Below are 16,778 nucleotides of genomic sequence, written 5' to 3' on the forward strand. Positions count from 1 at the left end.
TATCACAATAGTTTTCAATTAGTTTTTTAATGTTCTGATGATATCACCAGTTTGTTTTGATTATGGTAAAGTCAGGATCCTTTATTTCAGAACTGTTTTTCTTTTTGAAATACTGTATGTATTTAAAGATAAACTGTGCAGAATTTTCTGAAAATTGTTAAAAACTGAAACTGTATAGACTCAAACAGAAGTAATCCCTCTCAATCATCACTTCTGACCATAGACTGTAAAAATAATAGACAGACAAAATAATAGACATATCTAACATGACATCACCTATTTTTGGACTGCTGTACTGAAGACTTGAGTTTGGCATATCGGCTGTTGCCATCTTTGTTTTGGGAGCCAGAAGTGGCCATATCTGAACTAGAGGTTGGGTTGGATCTGGCTCACAGACTGTAATGACACTGCACAGAGGGCCTGTCACTCAAGAGGCCCCGCCCTTCTGTATGCGTAATTTTGGGCCTTAATACATTACAAATGGGTGAGTTTTTAAAAAATACTCCCATACAGTTGTCATAAATGTTAAAATTAGCCATAGAGACCAAAACAGATTTTCTTTTTTTTCTATCAGGCAGAAAACATGTTTTTTCTGCTTTGAATTTGGGCATTTTAAAATGGGGTCAATAGGGATTTACTCTGTTTTGGAGCCAGCCTCAAGTGGTCATGCAATGAACAGCAGTTTTAGATATTTCCGCACTGGCCTCATAATTCAGCCTTGGAGGTTGCCGCTTATTTCTGACCCACTAGAAGTGTATTTATCTGCAGAGACCCTCTCCTCGGCCTTCTCTGTCTCTTAGTTTTTTCAGTGTTTGAGACTTTGTGGGTGTGTACCCTGTTGAGGTTGAGGCTTTATAAAAAGGTAGCGACCATGTGCCAGACCACAAGCTGGAGGCATCCAAGAAACACAACACCAAAACAGAAAAAAAAAACACAAAACGCAAATACAGCGAGACTAAAAGGCAAATGCCTAAGATGGCTTTTACTTTCACTTCCACTGGCTAGTGTGTTTACAAGCAGTAACAGACTATTCTGCATATTATACCTTTAAGATATCAACTTCATATCAACTGACTACTAATACATACAACATCATGTTAAAGAATTGTGAAAGAATGCTCTATGTGATGGCATTTGAGTTTTTACATTGCATTAATGAGTGTAAGGACTTGGCCAGTAAACTATAATTGGATTTTTTATGATGCATTTGTTGTTTTTCCAATAATGAAAAGAACAGGCTGCATTTTCTGAGTGTATTTGTTTCTATGTTAAGCAATGCCATGTGTTGTGAAAAAGGAGCCCACTGTGCCAACACCATCTCATTTCATAACGTTTGGCTGTAAAGTTTAACTAGAGATGTAAACAGCAGCACCTTTAGGGGGAATTGCAGAGGGGAAGCCAAATATGCGTGGAACTTGTGCTACAATGCTCATTAAACACATGCACCCATGCATATACACAGCTATAAATGTTTATGTGAATGGTATTTTTGCACAATTTTCATTTTTATTTAATTGTTTAACTAAACATAATAGAAATAGAAGCAATTTCCTGGCTGGGACAGTAAAAATATATGGAGGAAATGCATAGAAAAGCATTTACGTCATACATGAGCATGTCTAGCTTTTGTCAAGGCTGCATCTATAAAACAGACCTTGTTTACTATATGTAGAAATTGCAAGGAAAGAAAAGACCAACGTTCTCTAGTCTGAAACCGTTTGTGTTACTGTTTGTGTGTGTGCCTCGTGGGCCCAGTGATCACTATGCATGACGTGGACAGTGACAGTCGCCCAGCATTCCTGTGGTCAGAGGAGAGAATGAGAGGAGGAGAGAGACTTCAGAAGAAGACACAAGTGATTTACAAAACAGAAGCAGAAAAAGAGTCGAGACAAAAGTAAGAGGAAGTTCAGCTGGGAATGTAGAAAAATGGAGGATGCAGACTGAGAGAAATCTGAACAGCTGTATTTCTCCCCTCAGCAGCAGCAGCAGCATCTCACAGGGAAATAAAATGTTTTCTTTTCGTATCAAATCTCCCCTCCATTTTTTTTTCACTCCCTGGCTCACTTGTGTGAAATTGCCTGTTCTGTCCAGGCCACATTGTCGACACGGTTGAGCATAGTCACCAAGCACTGCAAGGTTTTACACACACACACACACACACACACACACACACATAAACACACATACATAGAGAGAGAGTCACAAGTACAGGCACTTTAATTGTGGAGTAATTACACATACCACAGCAGGCAAGTGGGAGAGCAGAGAGCAGCAGCACTGACTGATGGAGAGCATTCCTTTGTTGTTTGGATTGGTCCCCCCCCCCTCCCCCTCTCTCACTTACTCCTCTGTATCCCTGCTGGCTTCCCAGGTTTCAAAGGAGAACACAACTACTCAAGCGTGATCTCCAAAGTGTCAATAAAGTCCTAAAGTAACAATACTGCATTTGTACCTGTGTGCATGTGTTTGACAACCATGATTCTGTTATTATACAAACAGCCTCTGCCCAAATGGTGCAAACATTAACGCTCAGCTCTCCAAAATTATTTGTGGTCCTGTTGGGCACCACAGTCTAAGCAGATCAGCAACTACACTTGTTTTTTATGACCTTGACATCCCATCACATGGTCATCACGTTTCTCTCTTGCTACATTTAACACTGCAATCCCCCTCCTAAACCACAGCGCACGTTATAACAGTCTTTACTTTTGCATGCTGTGTTTGCGTAAATAAAAAGCCGTTTATGTCAGTGTAGGAAATGTGAATAACTCTGCAAATATCCCTCCCTGTGTCATGATTACAGGTTCTGAGTTAGAATGTGGGCTTTATTTTTGTTATGTTTTCATGTTACTCATGTTCTGCATCCAGTTTTACTTTTATAGTATCTATCCTTGTGTGTCATGTCTGATTTTACTTCCTGTCTTTGTGTTTCCCAGATTAGTTTCACCTGTGTCTGTCTCATTTGTCCTCGCTTGTTGAAGTCTTCCCTGCACACCTGTTCTGTTTAAGTCTTGTTTGCCCCACCCTTGTGTCCTCTGCCACACCTTCATTTGTCAGCCAATCCCTGTTCCCCTCCTGTTCACCGTGTTTCGTTGTCTTGATTAGTGCCCTCTGTGTATATATACACCTGTGTGCTCGCCTCGTCAGTTCATCTGTTACCCTTGCTGTGATCCTGCCCTGTGATTCTCCCCACTGTTTCCTATATATTTTGCTCCTGTTTCACCCCTGTTTTTCCTGTTTATCCTGGTGTGTTTCAGTTTGGTTTTTTGATTTGTATTTTATTTGTACTTTGTGTTTTTGGTAACGTCTTTGTTTTTTGGACATCATCATCATCAGCATTAAAAGCTCGCTTTTTGTTTGCACGCCTGTCTGCATTTTTGTGTTCTGCATTTGGGTCCTCATCCAACCTAACCCTTGACACCCCGATACAATTGCTGGCCCCACCTGGCAAAAATGATTTGACACTGGCATTACTGTCTGTGATGCGCTCATCTTAAGCTAGTGCGAAGACTTGATCTTGTAAAACTAGACAACCTAAAGCATCCATTGGTACCAAAAATGTCATACTAGCTTGTCAGGAAGGCGGCAAAATAATGCTCCAAAATCAGGATAATTTTAGCGAGGGAGAAACAGGCATTTCAGTTCTCAGAGGGGTCTGTTAAATTCTTACATCAAGATTTCCAAATAAATATACAATACCCAACTGTACTTTGAATCGATGCTCATTAGTTAAGTAGTATTATTAATAGTATTATTAACTGTAAAGAAACCACTATAAACCAAGTATATCAGTATGCGATTTATACTAATAGACTTCCTGAGATTCATTTATGGCTTTTGGTTTTGGTGTGCCACCTGAGTCTTTCAATGGCTCCATGTGGCCACCACTGGCCACTGATGTACTGGTGAGTAGACAAAGTTTGGGTTCATTTTTAACCACTACTATATCCCTGATGTTAAGTGATATCAGTGACTCGAGTGGACCAGGTCAGTAACATCCATTACACACAGATTTGTTAGTGCTCTCTTTTAGACCACTAAACCAGCTGTAAAAACAGATGACACTGTATCTTATGACTACTGACAGAATGTGGGGTGAGTAAAGAAAGAGAAAGACTTGACAAAACATGTTGAGACGCAGCACCAGACCACTGCAAACAGATGAAAATGCACCAAAGCCACGAATGGTGTCGGTGTCATCCATTTATCTGTCATTAAGATGCTATTAAAAGCATGTGGGTTGAATAGTTTTACCCACACAAAACCTTAAAGCCCATCAATGATGATACCAGAGACTTCCCTGAGATAGTCAGAGTATTAGCATTAAGTCTTGTAGATGATTCTCAAGTTTTTTTGTACAATAGACTGGAAAAAATGAAGTTATGGTAGTTAAAAACAAGTAAAATACACAATTTCTCTTAATGAAAGGGTCTCTCACAGCAGGGTCTCCTAACACCCTCTCCAAACAGCTCCAGAGTTCCTGCTCAGCCTCCTGGGATCACATGGGAGTTGTGGAATTCACTTGGGAATGCTGTCAAACGTTAAAACCCTCTCGAACCCACGGGCTCCAGGATGATGTCACTGGGAAAGCTTAGCAGCTCTCATGCTAGCAAGCAACCATGGCGGCATAATAGCTTCTGGAAACACTTGACAAGAAAGAAAGTTAAAAGGAACTGAAAGAGCATTTTCAGGGAGAATTATCCTGATAACATTTAACTGTTCCCCTTTTAAGGCTTTTGGCTCCTTTGGTCTGTTGAAGTTGAGTCAAGAGCTAAAATGACAAAAAGCCCACTTGACATGGTGCCACATGGAACCAAATTTCTAGTTGACAGTGCTGACAAAAAATAATGCATTATAATGCACAGAATTCTGTTTTTTTTCCCCCTCTAATAAACCTTTTTCCATTATTTGTCTTGCCAATATTGCACATTGTCTACTTTTTTCTCTACTTTATCCATATGTTAACCCTTTGAAACCTGGGCAAATTTGTTTGATTTCTCTCAAAACTATAGAAAGAAGACCAAGAGTAACTAAAGAGAAAATTAGTGTGAAAATATTTATTTATATAAGTACAAGAAAGTTACATTCAGAAAAACAAGTAAACATTTTAGATAAAAAAATTAATTACCTGATAAAAAAGATTAAAATTATAATAATTTTGTAAACATAATTTTACATATATATAGTTATGATAAATATAAATATAGTTCTCTGGACATATTTCCCTAACTTAAAAAAAAAAGTTTTCTAAATCTACCTCTATTTCTTTGAATTTGCTGGAAATCTATTGTCAAGTTGCTCATTGCCTTCCCATGTTTTCAAAATAAAATCAAACTAATTAGCACAGGGTTCAAAGGTTTAAACACTCGTGAAAGGCGTCTTAATGCAGCACAAAAAAAGTGATGTCTGTCCAGGTTTCAAAGGGTTAAAGTATGGACAGTAGGGTTTGTGAACCTTATGTAATTTGAAGATTCACACTTTATTTGACTCTGTGGGTTCAAACCTTTATTGACTCTTTTGTCCAGTAGATCTCCACACAAGCTGAGGAGCAGTGGAGAAAGTGGAGCATGGCCGGGTGCACGAGCTCTCTTCCTGTTTATCCACAAAGAGATCCTTGCGGTGCCTGGGAGATAAGATAATCCTGCTGCCATGGATATGCATGTGTGTGCTTTTGTGTGTGTGTAAAAAACTCTTTGGCCACAGTCCTAACCAGAGGACCTCTTTTAAGACTACATTTATCATTTTCCAGCCATAAGAGCACACCACGCATAAGGCTTTAGTTGTGGTTGGCGTGCATAGCCAAAACAACATTCTGCATGACTTAAGTTGTATTATAGTTCTGTATAATGCGTGCTGTTGTTTTATGTAACCTCTGTTTTGAACTGTGGAGAATGCGGGAAACTCTGCCAAATAAAATGACCCACCTCTGATACAAAACTGCTGGCATCTACTCCATATCATCAGACTGATGCATGACTGTACATGTAGCTGAGATTTTTCAGATGGTGCAGATAACTTGTGCAAAGAACAGCCAGCCACTGCTTAAATACCAACAGTTCCTCATGAGATGGACCAGTATCTAGAGAGGTCTTGCTCCTCTCAAATACAAATGAACCAGGTGATTAATACCAGTAAAAACTCTGAATAAAGCAGTTTCATGTCTCCAACATGCAGGTTGCAGAAGGGCTGCTGGCCCAGTGCCTGCTAACGTGTGCTTATATTTTTTTCCCCTGATAATTTAAGATCCAGACATTAAGGACCTCCCTCTCCAAAACAAACAGACCATGTGATTTACAACTAAATAAAGTGTCACAGAGGGGCTGCTAAATACAGTGGCTGACACTTAAATGCGAATGGCCCTCTCTGGAGTCGGTGTTTGGTTTGTCAGTTCTGGGTGCACTGGGTGGACTCTGTGGATGACAACCCGCTCCCCATGTACATACAAAACAGGTCATTCTAAGGTCACAAAGACAAGACACTTCTTACTGTCAGGTAATTAAAGAAAAAATGCTTATTTCATTTTATCCCATTTTCCCACATATCCCCCTAAATCCTTCACACTTGATCTTTAAATCACACTGTGTTCTGTATTTTGCAGTAAGACTATCACATACATATCCTTAGAACAAGGTAATAGTTTTTCTTTTCTTAAAAGGAATGCAAATAATTAGAATTTGCTAACCTTTATCACTGAATAGAAGTGATGCATGACTTGAGTTGTGTCAGTCTGTTTGTGCACCAGTCTGGATCTGCCTCAAATGAATTAAAACCTATAGTATTTGGGCTACAATGTGTCATGTGAAGGGAGACCAGACTGCATTCCTGTTGTAATATCATTAGCTAAACGTGCTTTATCGTGGTTTCTTATCATTGCTGCCAAGTGGGTCTGAAAAATGCTCTCTCTCTCTCTCACTTTGTCCTTCTCTTTTTCTCCCTCCCTTTCTGCCATTGTCAGCCTAAAGGCTTTGAATTAGTGAGACTGAGAGGTCAGGTGGAGGTGGTCTGTTAATACCTGCACATTATGCTCTGTGAGTGTGTGTGTGTGTGTGTGTGTGTGTGTGTGTTTGTGTCAGTGTGTTAGAGAGAGAGAGAGAGAGAGAAAGAGAGAGACTCCCTCCCCTTGTTCCTTCTGGCTTCAACTTCCAGCTGTTGCTGCATTCTTCCACACTTCGCAATTGGCTGAAGCCAATTTGTGTGTACGTTTGGAGTGTGTGCGTGTGTGTGAGAGAGAGAGAGGGTGACGGAGGATTTAAAGTATCTCCCAGAAATCCACCGGTTGCTCATACCGCAAAGGGAATGTATTCGCCTTCAAGAAAGAGACTGATCAAGAAGTGACAGAATATTTTCGGGATCTTGGAGCAGTTGCGTAATTGCGTCCTCTTACTGCGCGATGACAGAAGTGGCCAGTCCCGCTTCAATAATGGTAAGCGCATTTTTATACGTGGTAAATAACACAATGTCCATTTTGATTTATCCAAACGTGTTTTGTAAATTAGGAAGTTTATTGAAAGTCTTTCGTAGTGTTTCAACAACCACTAATGTTTAATCCACAGCTCAGGGAGTTCTTTACACTGTTTGTTTCTTAAGTGAGCTGTGTAACGATAAGCCAAATCTTATCCGACTTTAATTCCAGATTTGGTTCTCAGAAAATAAAATACAAGGAACTTTTTGTTTGTTTCCGGGCTGCTGATTTTAAGTCTCACAAATACAGCTGCCTATATGCGTATTATAAGTGATTCCACTGAAGATAAACACACATTAAATATATATTAATCTGTAATATAGCCTAGAATTGTAACATTGCTCACTAAAAATGCCTCCATTTTCGGTAGTGAGTGTACATGGATATTTCAAAGCTTAGAAGAGGACAAATCAGAGCTGTGTTTTGACTGATAGTATGTTTGTGTGTGAATAAGAGCCTCATCCCATTGAAGCACAACATGTTGCTTTCCCTTTAACCAACCAATCACGTGTAATAAAACCAAACCATTGAAGCACAAGGGTAGATGTCTGTACCCCCCACAAAAACAAGACAGTGTCAAAGGACTTTTATTTAGACAACATCAAAGATATTTACACCTTAAATTGATGTGGAAAATGCACAAATTGCTACATGAAAGTTCACCATAATAATAACAATAATGATGATAATAGATAGGACTTATATATCACTTTTCTAGGTACTCAAAGACGCTTTACATGAAAAGCAGAAAGGAAAGGAAAAAAAACCAATACACAAAATGATGAAAAAAAATAACATGAACAAAAATGCAATAAATTTCATTGAAATTTTTTTGGCAGAGGACCTCCAAAACCCATATTTCACATGTGGGCCCCCCTACTCTTGAAAAAAAACCTACACCTTTTCATCTAAGAGACCAGACTAAGTTTTATCAACTCCCACCTCATGCATGAGTATGCATGTCTGTGGTATGTGAGCATGTAAAAGGCTGGCATTAAATCAGACCTCATGTATCTAAATGGATCTGACATTTTATTAGCTTAGATTTTAAAGGAAATGATCTACAGCCTTGCACATGGGTCATGTGGAGTTGTCGGTTCTGTGCATGGAAATAAGTTGTGTGTTGCATATTATGGCTCTGGATATTTGTGTAATTATTCGGTTGTGGATTTGTTTGTGGTCCAAACAGAACACTGCGCATCTTCTGTGTTAGCATCCGTAGGGAAGTGAAATGCAAAACCTTACCACACTGAGTTGCATTGAAGATTTTGAACAAGCTCTGGCCATGATGTGGAAACCAGGAGGATACAACTGTTCTATCAGGAGGAATCAACATACCAACATCAGCTACTGGACTCATACCAGACTGATATTAATTGAATCATGATATAAATGCACATACAAGCCAAATACAAAGGATAATTTGCATGCTAAAGAAGATTTTATTTCTAATCTATGCTGTCAAATTTCCCTTGTATGAGTTTATCAGGTATATGCTTGGATTGTCATCAGTGCAGAATAGGATAACATGTTGTTTGGAGGCCGGTAGTGCAACCTGGGGGAACTTCTTTTTTTGGTCCTCCATTAATCTCTTTTCCTTCATCTCTGGATTCTTCTGTCTGTGTTTTTATCCATTTCCTTTTCCGTTCTCTCCCCAACACAGTCAGTTTGTTTTTCTTTTTATCTCAAAGTCCATCATTCTGCCCTCCTCTTTTTTTCCTACTCAGCAATCACGGTTCATTTCCCCATGTTACCTACATTATGTTATTAATGAGGCTTATATGTCCCTGTACCAGTTCACTGTCCCTCTTCGTCTCTCTGTCATATCCGGCCCCTCAGAAACCCAAACATTAGTTGATCTCCTCCATATGGCAGTGAAGGTAATCTGGTCTTTTCCAAAGACACACACACCCTCAGTAGAAATTCAAGTTAGATTTCCTCCAACTTTGAGTCAGCTGCAATAACAATGGACTTTCTTTCCTGTGAGGATCATGTATTTCGGTAAATGATAGGGGGGGTAAAAAACTCATTGGAGTGTGAGAGAGTTTAAGTTAGAGAACAATGCTGCTGGGTGTTTGTTGTATTTTAATAGGGGGGTTTAAGGTCAAGTTGTGTTAATCAGCTTACAGAATTTTCACCAAAAACGCAATCATAGACACAAACACATGGACCCAGACAAGAATATTTAAGAGTTTCTTATACGTGTAAGAGAAGAACAGTATTTTATGTCCAAGGGATAGTCCACGTGTATGTGTGCTGAAGTCTATGGTGTGTATGCATGCCTAAGATGTACATTAAAGTGTTGTTGAAGACGTTATTGTACACAGAGCACAGCGTGTAGTGAAGAGAAGGAGTAAGATAACCCCATTTAGCCCTAGGAATTGCTCTATAAGAGGGACACAGAGAGAGGGACTCCATATTAAACAGCATCTGTGATACAATGCTGGCTTTGTCAGGTGGGAGGGGAGAGGGTAATGCTGGAATGTAAGGGGAGGGGATGTTAGTGAGAGACAGAGGGATGGAGAAAGAGAGATAAAGACGGAGAGAGGAGTGTGACTAGGGAAAAGATATTTAAAGCTTAAATAGTAGATTTGAGAGAGGAAACCAGGTGGAAGAAAAGTGTTTGTTTTTTTTAAAAAAAAAATAATGTAATGCCTTTTTAAAAAATGGACAAAATTGGGACTTAGAGCAAATAAGAAGAAAAATGTAGAAAAGATCTGTTCTTACCAGTTAGGGACATGGAATAATTGATTTAACAAAGAGCTGCAGGCACAGTTATACCATAAATATGACACTCAACCATGCACACAACACCATACACAGATATTAAGCACTTTAACTTGATTTATATAAAAATAAGCATTTTGGAAAGTCATTGTTGTAGTCATACCAATCATGGAGTTGTTTCTTTAGGAGCTGGCCAGGTTGCATATAGATGGAAAAAGAATTTGACCAGACCAACAAGTAAATCTGCACGATCTGCAGCACCTGGAATTCATGAGGTGCTCTTAACAAAAGTGTCTCTTACGCATGAAACCAGCCAAATTTTATTTTTGTAGCAAAAGCATCAACAGCCAGTTTAACACTCACCTTGACTGCAGCTAAGGTATCATTATCCCCACCCTCATCTCTATTAGTTGGTCAAGTTTATGCCACAGCAGCCCATAGATCATCTTAAGGAGCTGCCTGCCTTGAAACACCCTGTAGCCTAAGGCCAAAATAAGCTACCTCAAGAAAGCAGCCTGAAGAGGCACATGGCCAACATGGACTATCTGCATTAACAGTAGGAAGGAATAATTCTAATAATTGTCTGTTGTGTGCATAGACTGTATAAATAATAGACATAAACACTGTGGCATCACCCACTGGTTTGTGGACTCCTGTTTTCAAGCCAAGTTTGGTGTTCTGGTTGTCGCCATCTTGGTGTTCTGGGGCCAGAAGTGACTGTATTTGGCAGAGAGGTTGGTGCTATTGAGGAGAAGCTAAGGACACTATCCACAGAAAACCTGTCACTCAGAGTGGCCCGACCTTAATTACATGTAACTTAAACCTTAATAAAATGTAAATGGATGACTTATTTACCTTCTGTAGAATTGTCATGAGTGTTGAAATAGATATAAAGACCAGAAGCTTTTGTCATACCAGGTTGTACATGTTTATTTCTGCTGTAAAGTTGGGCATTTAAAGTGGCTGTTTGGTACGTTGACTTAATTTTTCAGCCCTGGAGTCTGTCCTCTGTTTTCTGACAATGTTATCAGTGTTGATACACTTAGATTAAAGGAATACTTTATCCCCCAAATGACCTTTTCTATATCAAATACTCACCCAGTGTTATGTTGAATGAAAAAAAGTTTTTCTCACATGCAAGTATTGAAGTCATAGGGGTCCACGTTTAACAATACTAAAACAATATCAGAACATCTGTTTATGAACTCTCACACTCTTTACACACATAAAGTATAATCAAAGTATAATTTATCCTGTTGTAAACTCAGTGTCTCTCAACCAAAAGAATGTCTTTAAAAATATACTTTTAAATGCTTATGCATTCCATTGAGTTGCCCAGAAGTCATTTGCATCCATGTGTGTCAAACTTGCTATATTTTGCTTTAAAAAACTGCCATATTGAAGATTAAATTGAAGATTAAATAACATCACGGGCTGTTTCTGCAGACACACACGTGCAAAGTGACTTAAACGTCACTTCTAAGTACACCAATAAAATATGTTGCATTAGCAACATTCTGAGATGTCCTGAGATGTGGTTTTGAGAATGCAGCCTGTAACTGAAACAGAGAGTTACATACAGCAACAATAATGTAGAATGTAAATGAAAAAGTGAGAAAGACGAAGCAGATGTAGAGGAAATGCAAACAGAGGAAGGAGTGGAAAGATGGATGAAAGTAGAAGATGAAGAAAATAAAAAGGATGAAATAAAACGGTCGGAGAATGCTGGATCTGCCCTTCTGCTTTTATGAGTCCTCTCTATATATTCCATCACTTTCTCTTTTTCCATCACCCCGTATTTCTAACCCCATCTCCAGATGCGTTGTAAACAGCATTTTGGGGAGACTCAGCTGTTCTACAGATGGGATAAAAGAGTGTGTGCAGGCACTTTCTTTTACTTGTCTCCTTGTGATTTTAAAACATTATGTATTTTATGAATGTTACATTATGTATATTCAGGTGTAGACAGGATTTAGGATTAAAGTTTGTATTAAAAGTAGGTCAGGGCTGCATGTTTAGGATATTTTCCCCTAAGAGGAAAAAAAATATCTTTGATAACTTCCCCAGTGATCCCTTATGAATTGTATATAATTCTCAGTTTTAAGATAAGTTTTAAGGCTAGAGAAATTACAGCAAATTTATTTATTAGTACAACATTATATGTATTTACAAGTTTCCCTACTAACCTGCAAATACCTAGAACATCCTGTAATCTTATACTTCTCTCTAGCTCTCTAGTTCAGAGACCCTGGAAGCATCAGGTTTGGTGATTGGAGATTATGTAGATCCCTCAGGATGCCAGAGCTGAAATCTGAAAATCTAGAAGGGGGGTTGACACACCTCATCGCTCTGCTTAAACTAGAGCACAACAAGGCCAAAGACGTGTTTTGACCTGCTCAGACTGGAGCTCACCTGGTGAAAGAAGGAGAAAGAGAGGGCTATGGAAAATAAAGAGAGAGACAATGAGGAGGAATGAGGAGCAATGATGTAGTATGAAGGAACGGAAGGAGTCGAGGAGTTGGGAAGGGACATACAGGAAGGAAGCGGGAGGAGACAGTAAAAACAGAGAATAGTCCTGACATTCTCCTCAAAACAGCCCTTGTTGAACCTTGAAATGTGACATTGATCTCCATTTATCATCAGGTCTCTGTTGCACCTTTGCATTTGTCCAGCTGATGTTGCCATCATACACTATGTGTTTGTTTTGTCTACAAAATCAGTGGAATGTGGGGCCTCATATCTTCATGCAATAACAAAAAGAGCTGATGCATGACATTATTTGTGGATGTTTGTGCGAGCATAGGGGTTACAAGGGTGGCTGAATTAAAAAGAATAGCAACTGTCTGTGTGTTTGTATGAAAGAGAGAGAGTGTGTGTTTAAAGGCAATAAGGGTGTCAAAGCAACAAAGGAAGTGACCTCAGAGAGGAAGTTGGCGCTGAATTAGAGGAAGTGGCACAAAGCTGACTTTGATTTGCGCTTCCTCAGCTGGTGATCGGAGGAAAGAAAGGAAAAGAGAAGAGAGTGAGATTAAGAAGACAGTAAAATGGCACATAGAAAGGAGAAACAAGGATTTTACTTAAAACAAGGAAAAGGTATTGGAAACAAATGAGACACATCATAAAAACCAAGGTGGATAATGTATATTATTACAGGATTATTACAGGATGTCATGGAGAGAGAAGAGGAAGGAGGTGACAGAAGGTGGAAAAAGGAGATGTGGTTAGGGTGGTTTCCCATATACCGTAATCATCTCTGCTTTGGTATGAAGCATTTCACTCATCCGTCTGGATGTTTGTGCCTTTGAATGTGTGTGTATGCGCACTCAAATAGCAGCAAGACTGCTTTTCCTTTATTGAATTGTAGGGTATTGCAGGGGTTGTCCCTGGCACTAGATCTGAGTGTGTTTATTCAAACACACACGTTTGAGGCATTTTTGATTTTGTTTCCTTTTTCTAGCCGTGTTTTCATTCCTCTATATAGTTATCTGCCTTTCTCTGCCAGCCCAGTCAAGTCCTGCTTTTTCAGAGTTTTCCCATGGCTTCGTACTCATTCCCACCCTTAAAACATTGAAGATTTTTCTCCTCATTTCAGACTCCACTGTCAAATAATACAAAATAAGAATACTTATCACACTTGTTGTCCCTAGAGGCTGAAACTTTTTTTATTACACCTAAGGACACATTGGACAAAGAGTATACAGAAAATTTTGCTATTTTAAAGAGTTTGTCATGAGTTGAACACTTGATATAAAATTTTTAAAAAATGGTTTATTTACCTTTGAGAATTCATATGATCAGCATCTGCCTTGTAGATAATGACATAAATTGACTAGTGGCACAAAAGGAAAGCTTATGGAATCTCCAAAATGTAAAGGGTTCATCTTCTGGTGAACATAAATGAAACAGTGAATTTCATCAAAATCTGTGTGAGTTTTATTATTTTGTTGTATTCAAATTAAAATGTTGTCCCCATGGAGGCAGTAGAGGAGATGTCAGGGGCTGCCATAATTTAAGGATGCATCCTCTGGGTACTATGAATATCTATGCCAATTTCAGGAAAATATTCACAAGATGTTTCATGCTTTGGACTTCAGTGGTGGACATACAGGTCGTGTAGCTGATGGACATTGCTGTTATTTGGCTGTATTGCTTGTTGGCTGAAGCACACACATAAACATTTAAAGCACCAGGCAGTGTGAGGGAAGACCATTCCCTTTTGGGAACTCTGTTTTCATGGAACATTTCTACCAGTTCCTTCCACTGCAACTAGCGTTTGTGTGGAGCGTTCCTCTCATGTGGCAGCAGCTGGGCACAGTTGTTGTTTTTTCTTTGTGTGTGTGTAGGCATAATCATTTGTGCAGATGTGTACTCTTGTGTACTTTTTTTTTTACTCTTCTCCTTTATGTACATACCATGTTTGTTTACATGCTGGTGTGCATAACCGTTCCCAGCATAGGCATTTAGTGTGTGAATAATTATATGGGCGGTCTGAGCTTATTTTCCTTTCCCTCTCATCCTTACTGCAGGACTCTGAGATGATGTTCCAACCAGAGTCAGATCAGATGTCCCCAGTTGAACCCAAGGTGACACACACACACACACACACACACACACACACACACACACACACACAGAGTCATACATTTCATGTCAACAATTGACAGTACCTTTATATACTAATAAACTGAATGTATGAAAATGATCTTTCCGCTCTGACTGGTACTTTTAGTCTCCGCCTCTGGACCTGATTGACACTGGGAAGGGGTTGAAGGTCCAGACAGCCACACCCCATCTGGTGAGCCTTGGCAGTGGGAGACTGAGTATAGCAATCACCCTGCTGCCACTGAAAGAAGGTAACACACACACACACACACACACACACATACATACATACATACATACAACACATACCTCATTGGTTTGGATTACCAGGTCATACAGTCACCATTTATCTTCCTCTCTCTTCCTACACTGTTAATCTTGGAAACATATTGCCCGTAAAAAGGGAATAAATATAATTGTTAATCTTAATTTCTGTTTACTTTATATCTAATTGCGAAGTTCGCTTAAAATTTATTTAATTTTGTGAAGATGTTGCAACTTAAAAATGACCATTGAAAATACCTCATTCTTTCTAAGTGTTAGCAACTACTCTAAACCAAGTTAGTCTGACTGAACTTGATCAAAGAGGATTTTGCCAATGATGAAGTAAGGAGATCTGCGAGTTCAGTTTTGTTATCATGTTTAAGACAATACATATATGATTGACTTGTGATTTGATTTAATTTGTCATATTTAAGTTGCAACAACTTCACAAAATTATGCAAATATGACTAGATTGAAGGTAAACTTAAAAACTAGATATAACATACACATTAATTAAGACTAATATATATTTACTTATTTTTCAAAGGAATTGGTTTTAAGGAGTAAAATCCGCTTGTCATATTTTACAGTGTAATGCCAAGGATCATGGAGTTTTTAAATGAAAGCAATTTCTCAAAAGTCATGTCAAGTTGCTACCTGTGGTTAATTCAAAACTTTACAGTTCTCCCCTTTCCCTGTTTGCCTCTCCCTCATTGCTTTGTTTCCCTGCCTTTCCTTGCTCTATTTCTCCTCTCCCTGCCCAGCCATCGCTTCATTTCCATGGTTACTGGAGAGCTGTGGGGGGGCTGTAATAGGAGAAAGTGATACTCTATGCTGGCTCACAATAAAATCAAGACAGGGAGCAAACACTGCTTCCTCCTACAGGGCTCCCTCAGACTGAAAACACATATTTAAACAAATTACAACATCCCGGGTTATTTATTTTTATTGCCAATGGGGACGAAAATTACCCCACTTATTGGTTCGTTTGCAGACTGAACCCAGAGTTAACCATATAAAAATGAGGACAACACTGCGTTCACAGACTGCAACCCAAACAGCTATAAAAGAAAAATGACTCACACTACATGGCTTCTTGACAGATTAGAAAGCACCCATTCCATTCAAGCAAGAGACTGAAATCCACAATTTTTGTTAGAGAAGTCGTATTAAAAAAAGCATAGCACACATGATGCACACACACACACACACACACACACACACACACACAGGATAATTATGGTGACATCATGGCAGTGTATTTATAGTGTCTCTATCATCAGCCATCCACAGGTGTCTGCTCACATGCACACACTTACATTCATCAGATCAGCAAGCCACAGGTGCCATAGCTTAATTACTATTCCAGTTAGTCGGCTAAACACATGATAGCGAAGAGATGGGAGAAAAGATAGGGAGATTTACAACATGATATGAGAAACGCGCTCGTACAACTGATTATAATTCAGAAGCCCGCAGACAGAATTCTAATACAAACTGACTGACATTAGATTAAAAGCATTAAAAGTTAGTGAGTCTGTCCTCAGATAACACTGCTGACTCTTGTAGAGTTAACATGTCTTGTGGGGATCACAGAACTCTTATTATGTTCCTAATGCAGAGAGACAGACACTTTTTGTTTTGCTTCCTCTCAGCCATGAGAACAGTGCAGTGAAAAATTGTTGTAGCTCGTCAGTGGATGAATTTATTAACTTTTAAAATG

The 16,778-nt window shown here is 39.0% G+C and overlaps 1 protein-coding gene across 4 annotated transcripts in view; it reads left to right on the top strand.

Moving 5' to 3' along the window:
- The first annotated feature begins 7,132 nt into the window (after positions 1 to 7,132).
- Positions 7,133 to 16,778, top strand: part of phldb2b (pleckstrin homology-like domain, family B, member 2b) — a 42,150-nt gene continuing 32,504 nt past the window's right edge. For 2 of the 4 annotated variants that reach the window (XM_042510260.2, XM_042510259.2), the window contains exons 1-3: positions 7,136 to 7,423; positions 14,716 to 14,772; positions 14,919 to 15,042. In XM_042510260.2, coding sequence (XP_042366194.2) covers positions 7,391 to 7,423; positions 14,716 to 14,772; positions 14,919 to 15,042 — 214 coding nt within the window. In that variant the 5' untranslated portion in view covers positions 7,136 to 7,390. Of the gene's footprint in view, positions 7,424 to 14,715; positions 14,773 to 14,918; positions 15,043 to 16,778 lie in introns of all 4 variants that reach the window. The other 2 variants (XM_088071807.1, XM_042510258.2) reach the window with 2 other exon arrangements.

The sequence above is a fragment of the Plectropomus leopardus genome, chromosome 21 (assembly GCF_026936395.1).
Source record: "Plectropomus leopardus strain MGB_pleo_1.0 chromosome 21, ASM2693639v1, whole genome shotgun sequence".
Classification (NCBI taxonomy): domain Eukaryota; kingdom Metazoa; phylum Chordata; class Actinopteri; order Perciformes; family Serranidae; genus Plectropomus; species Plectropomus leopardus.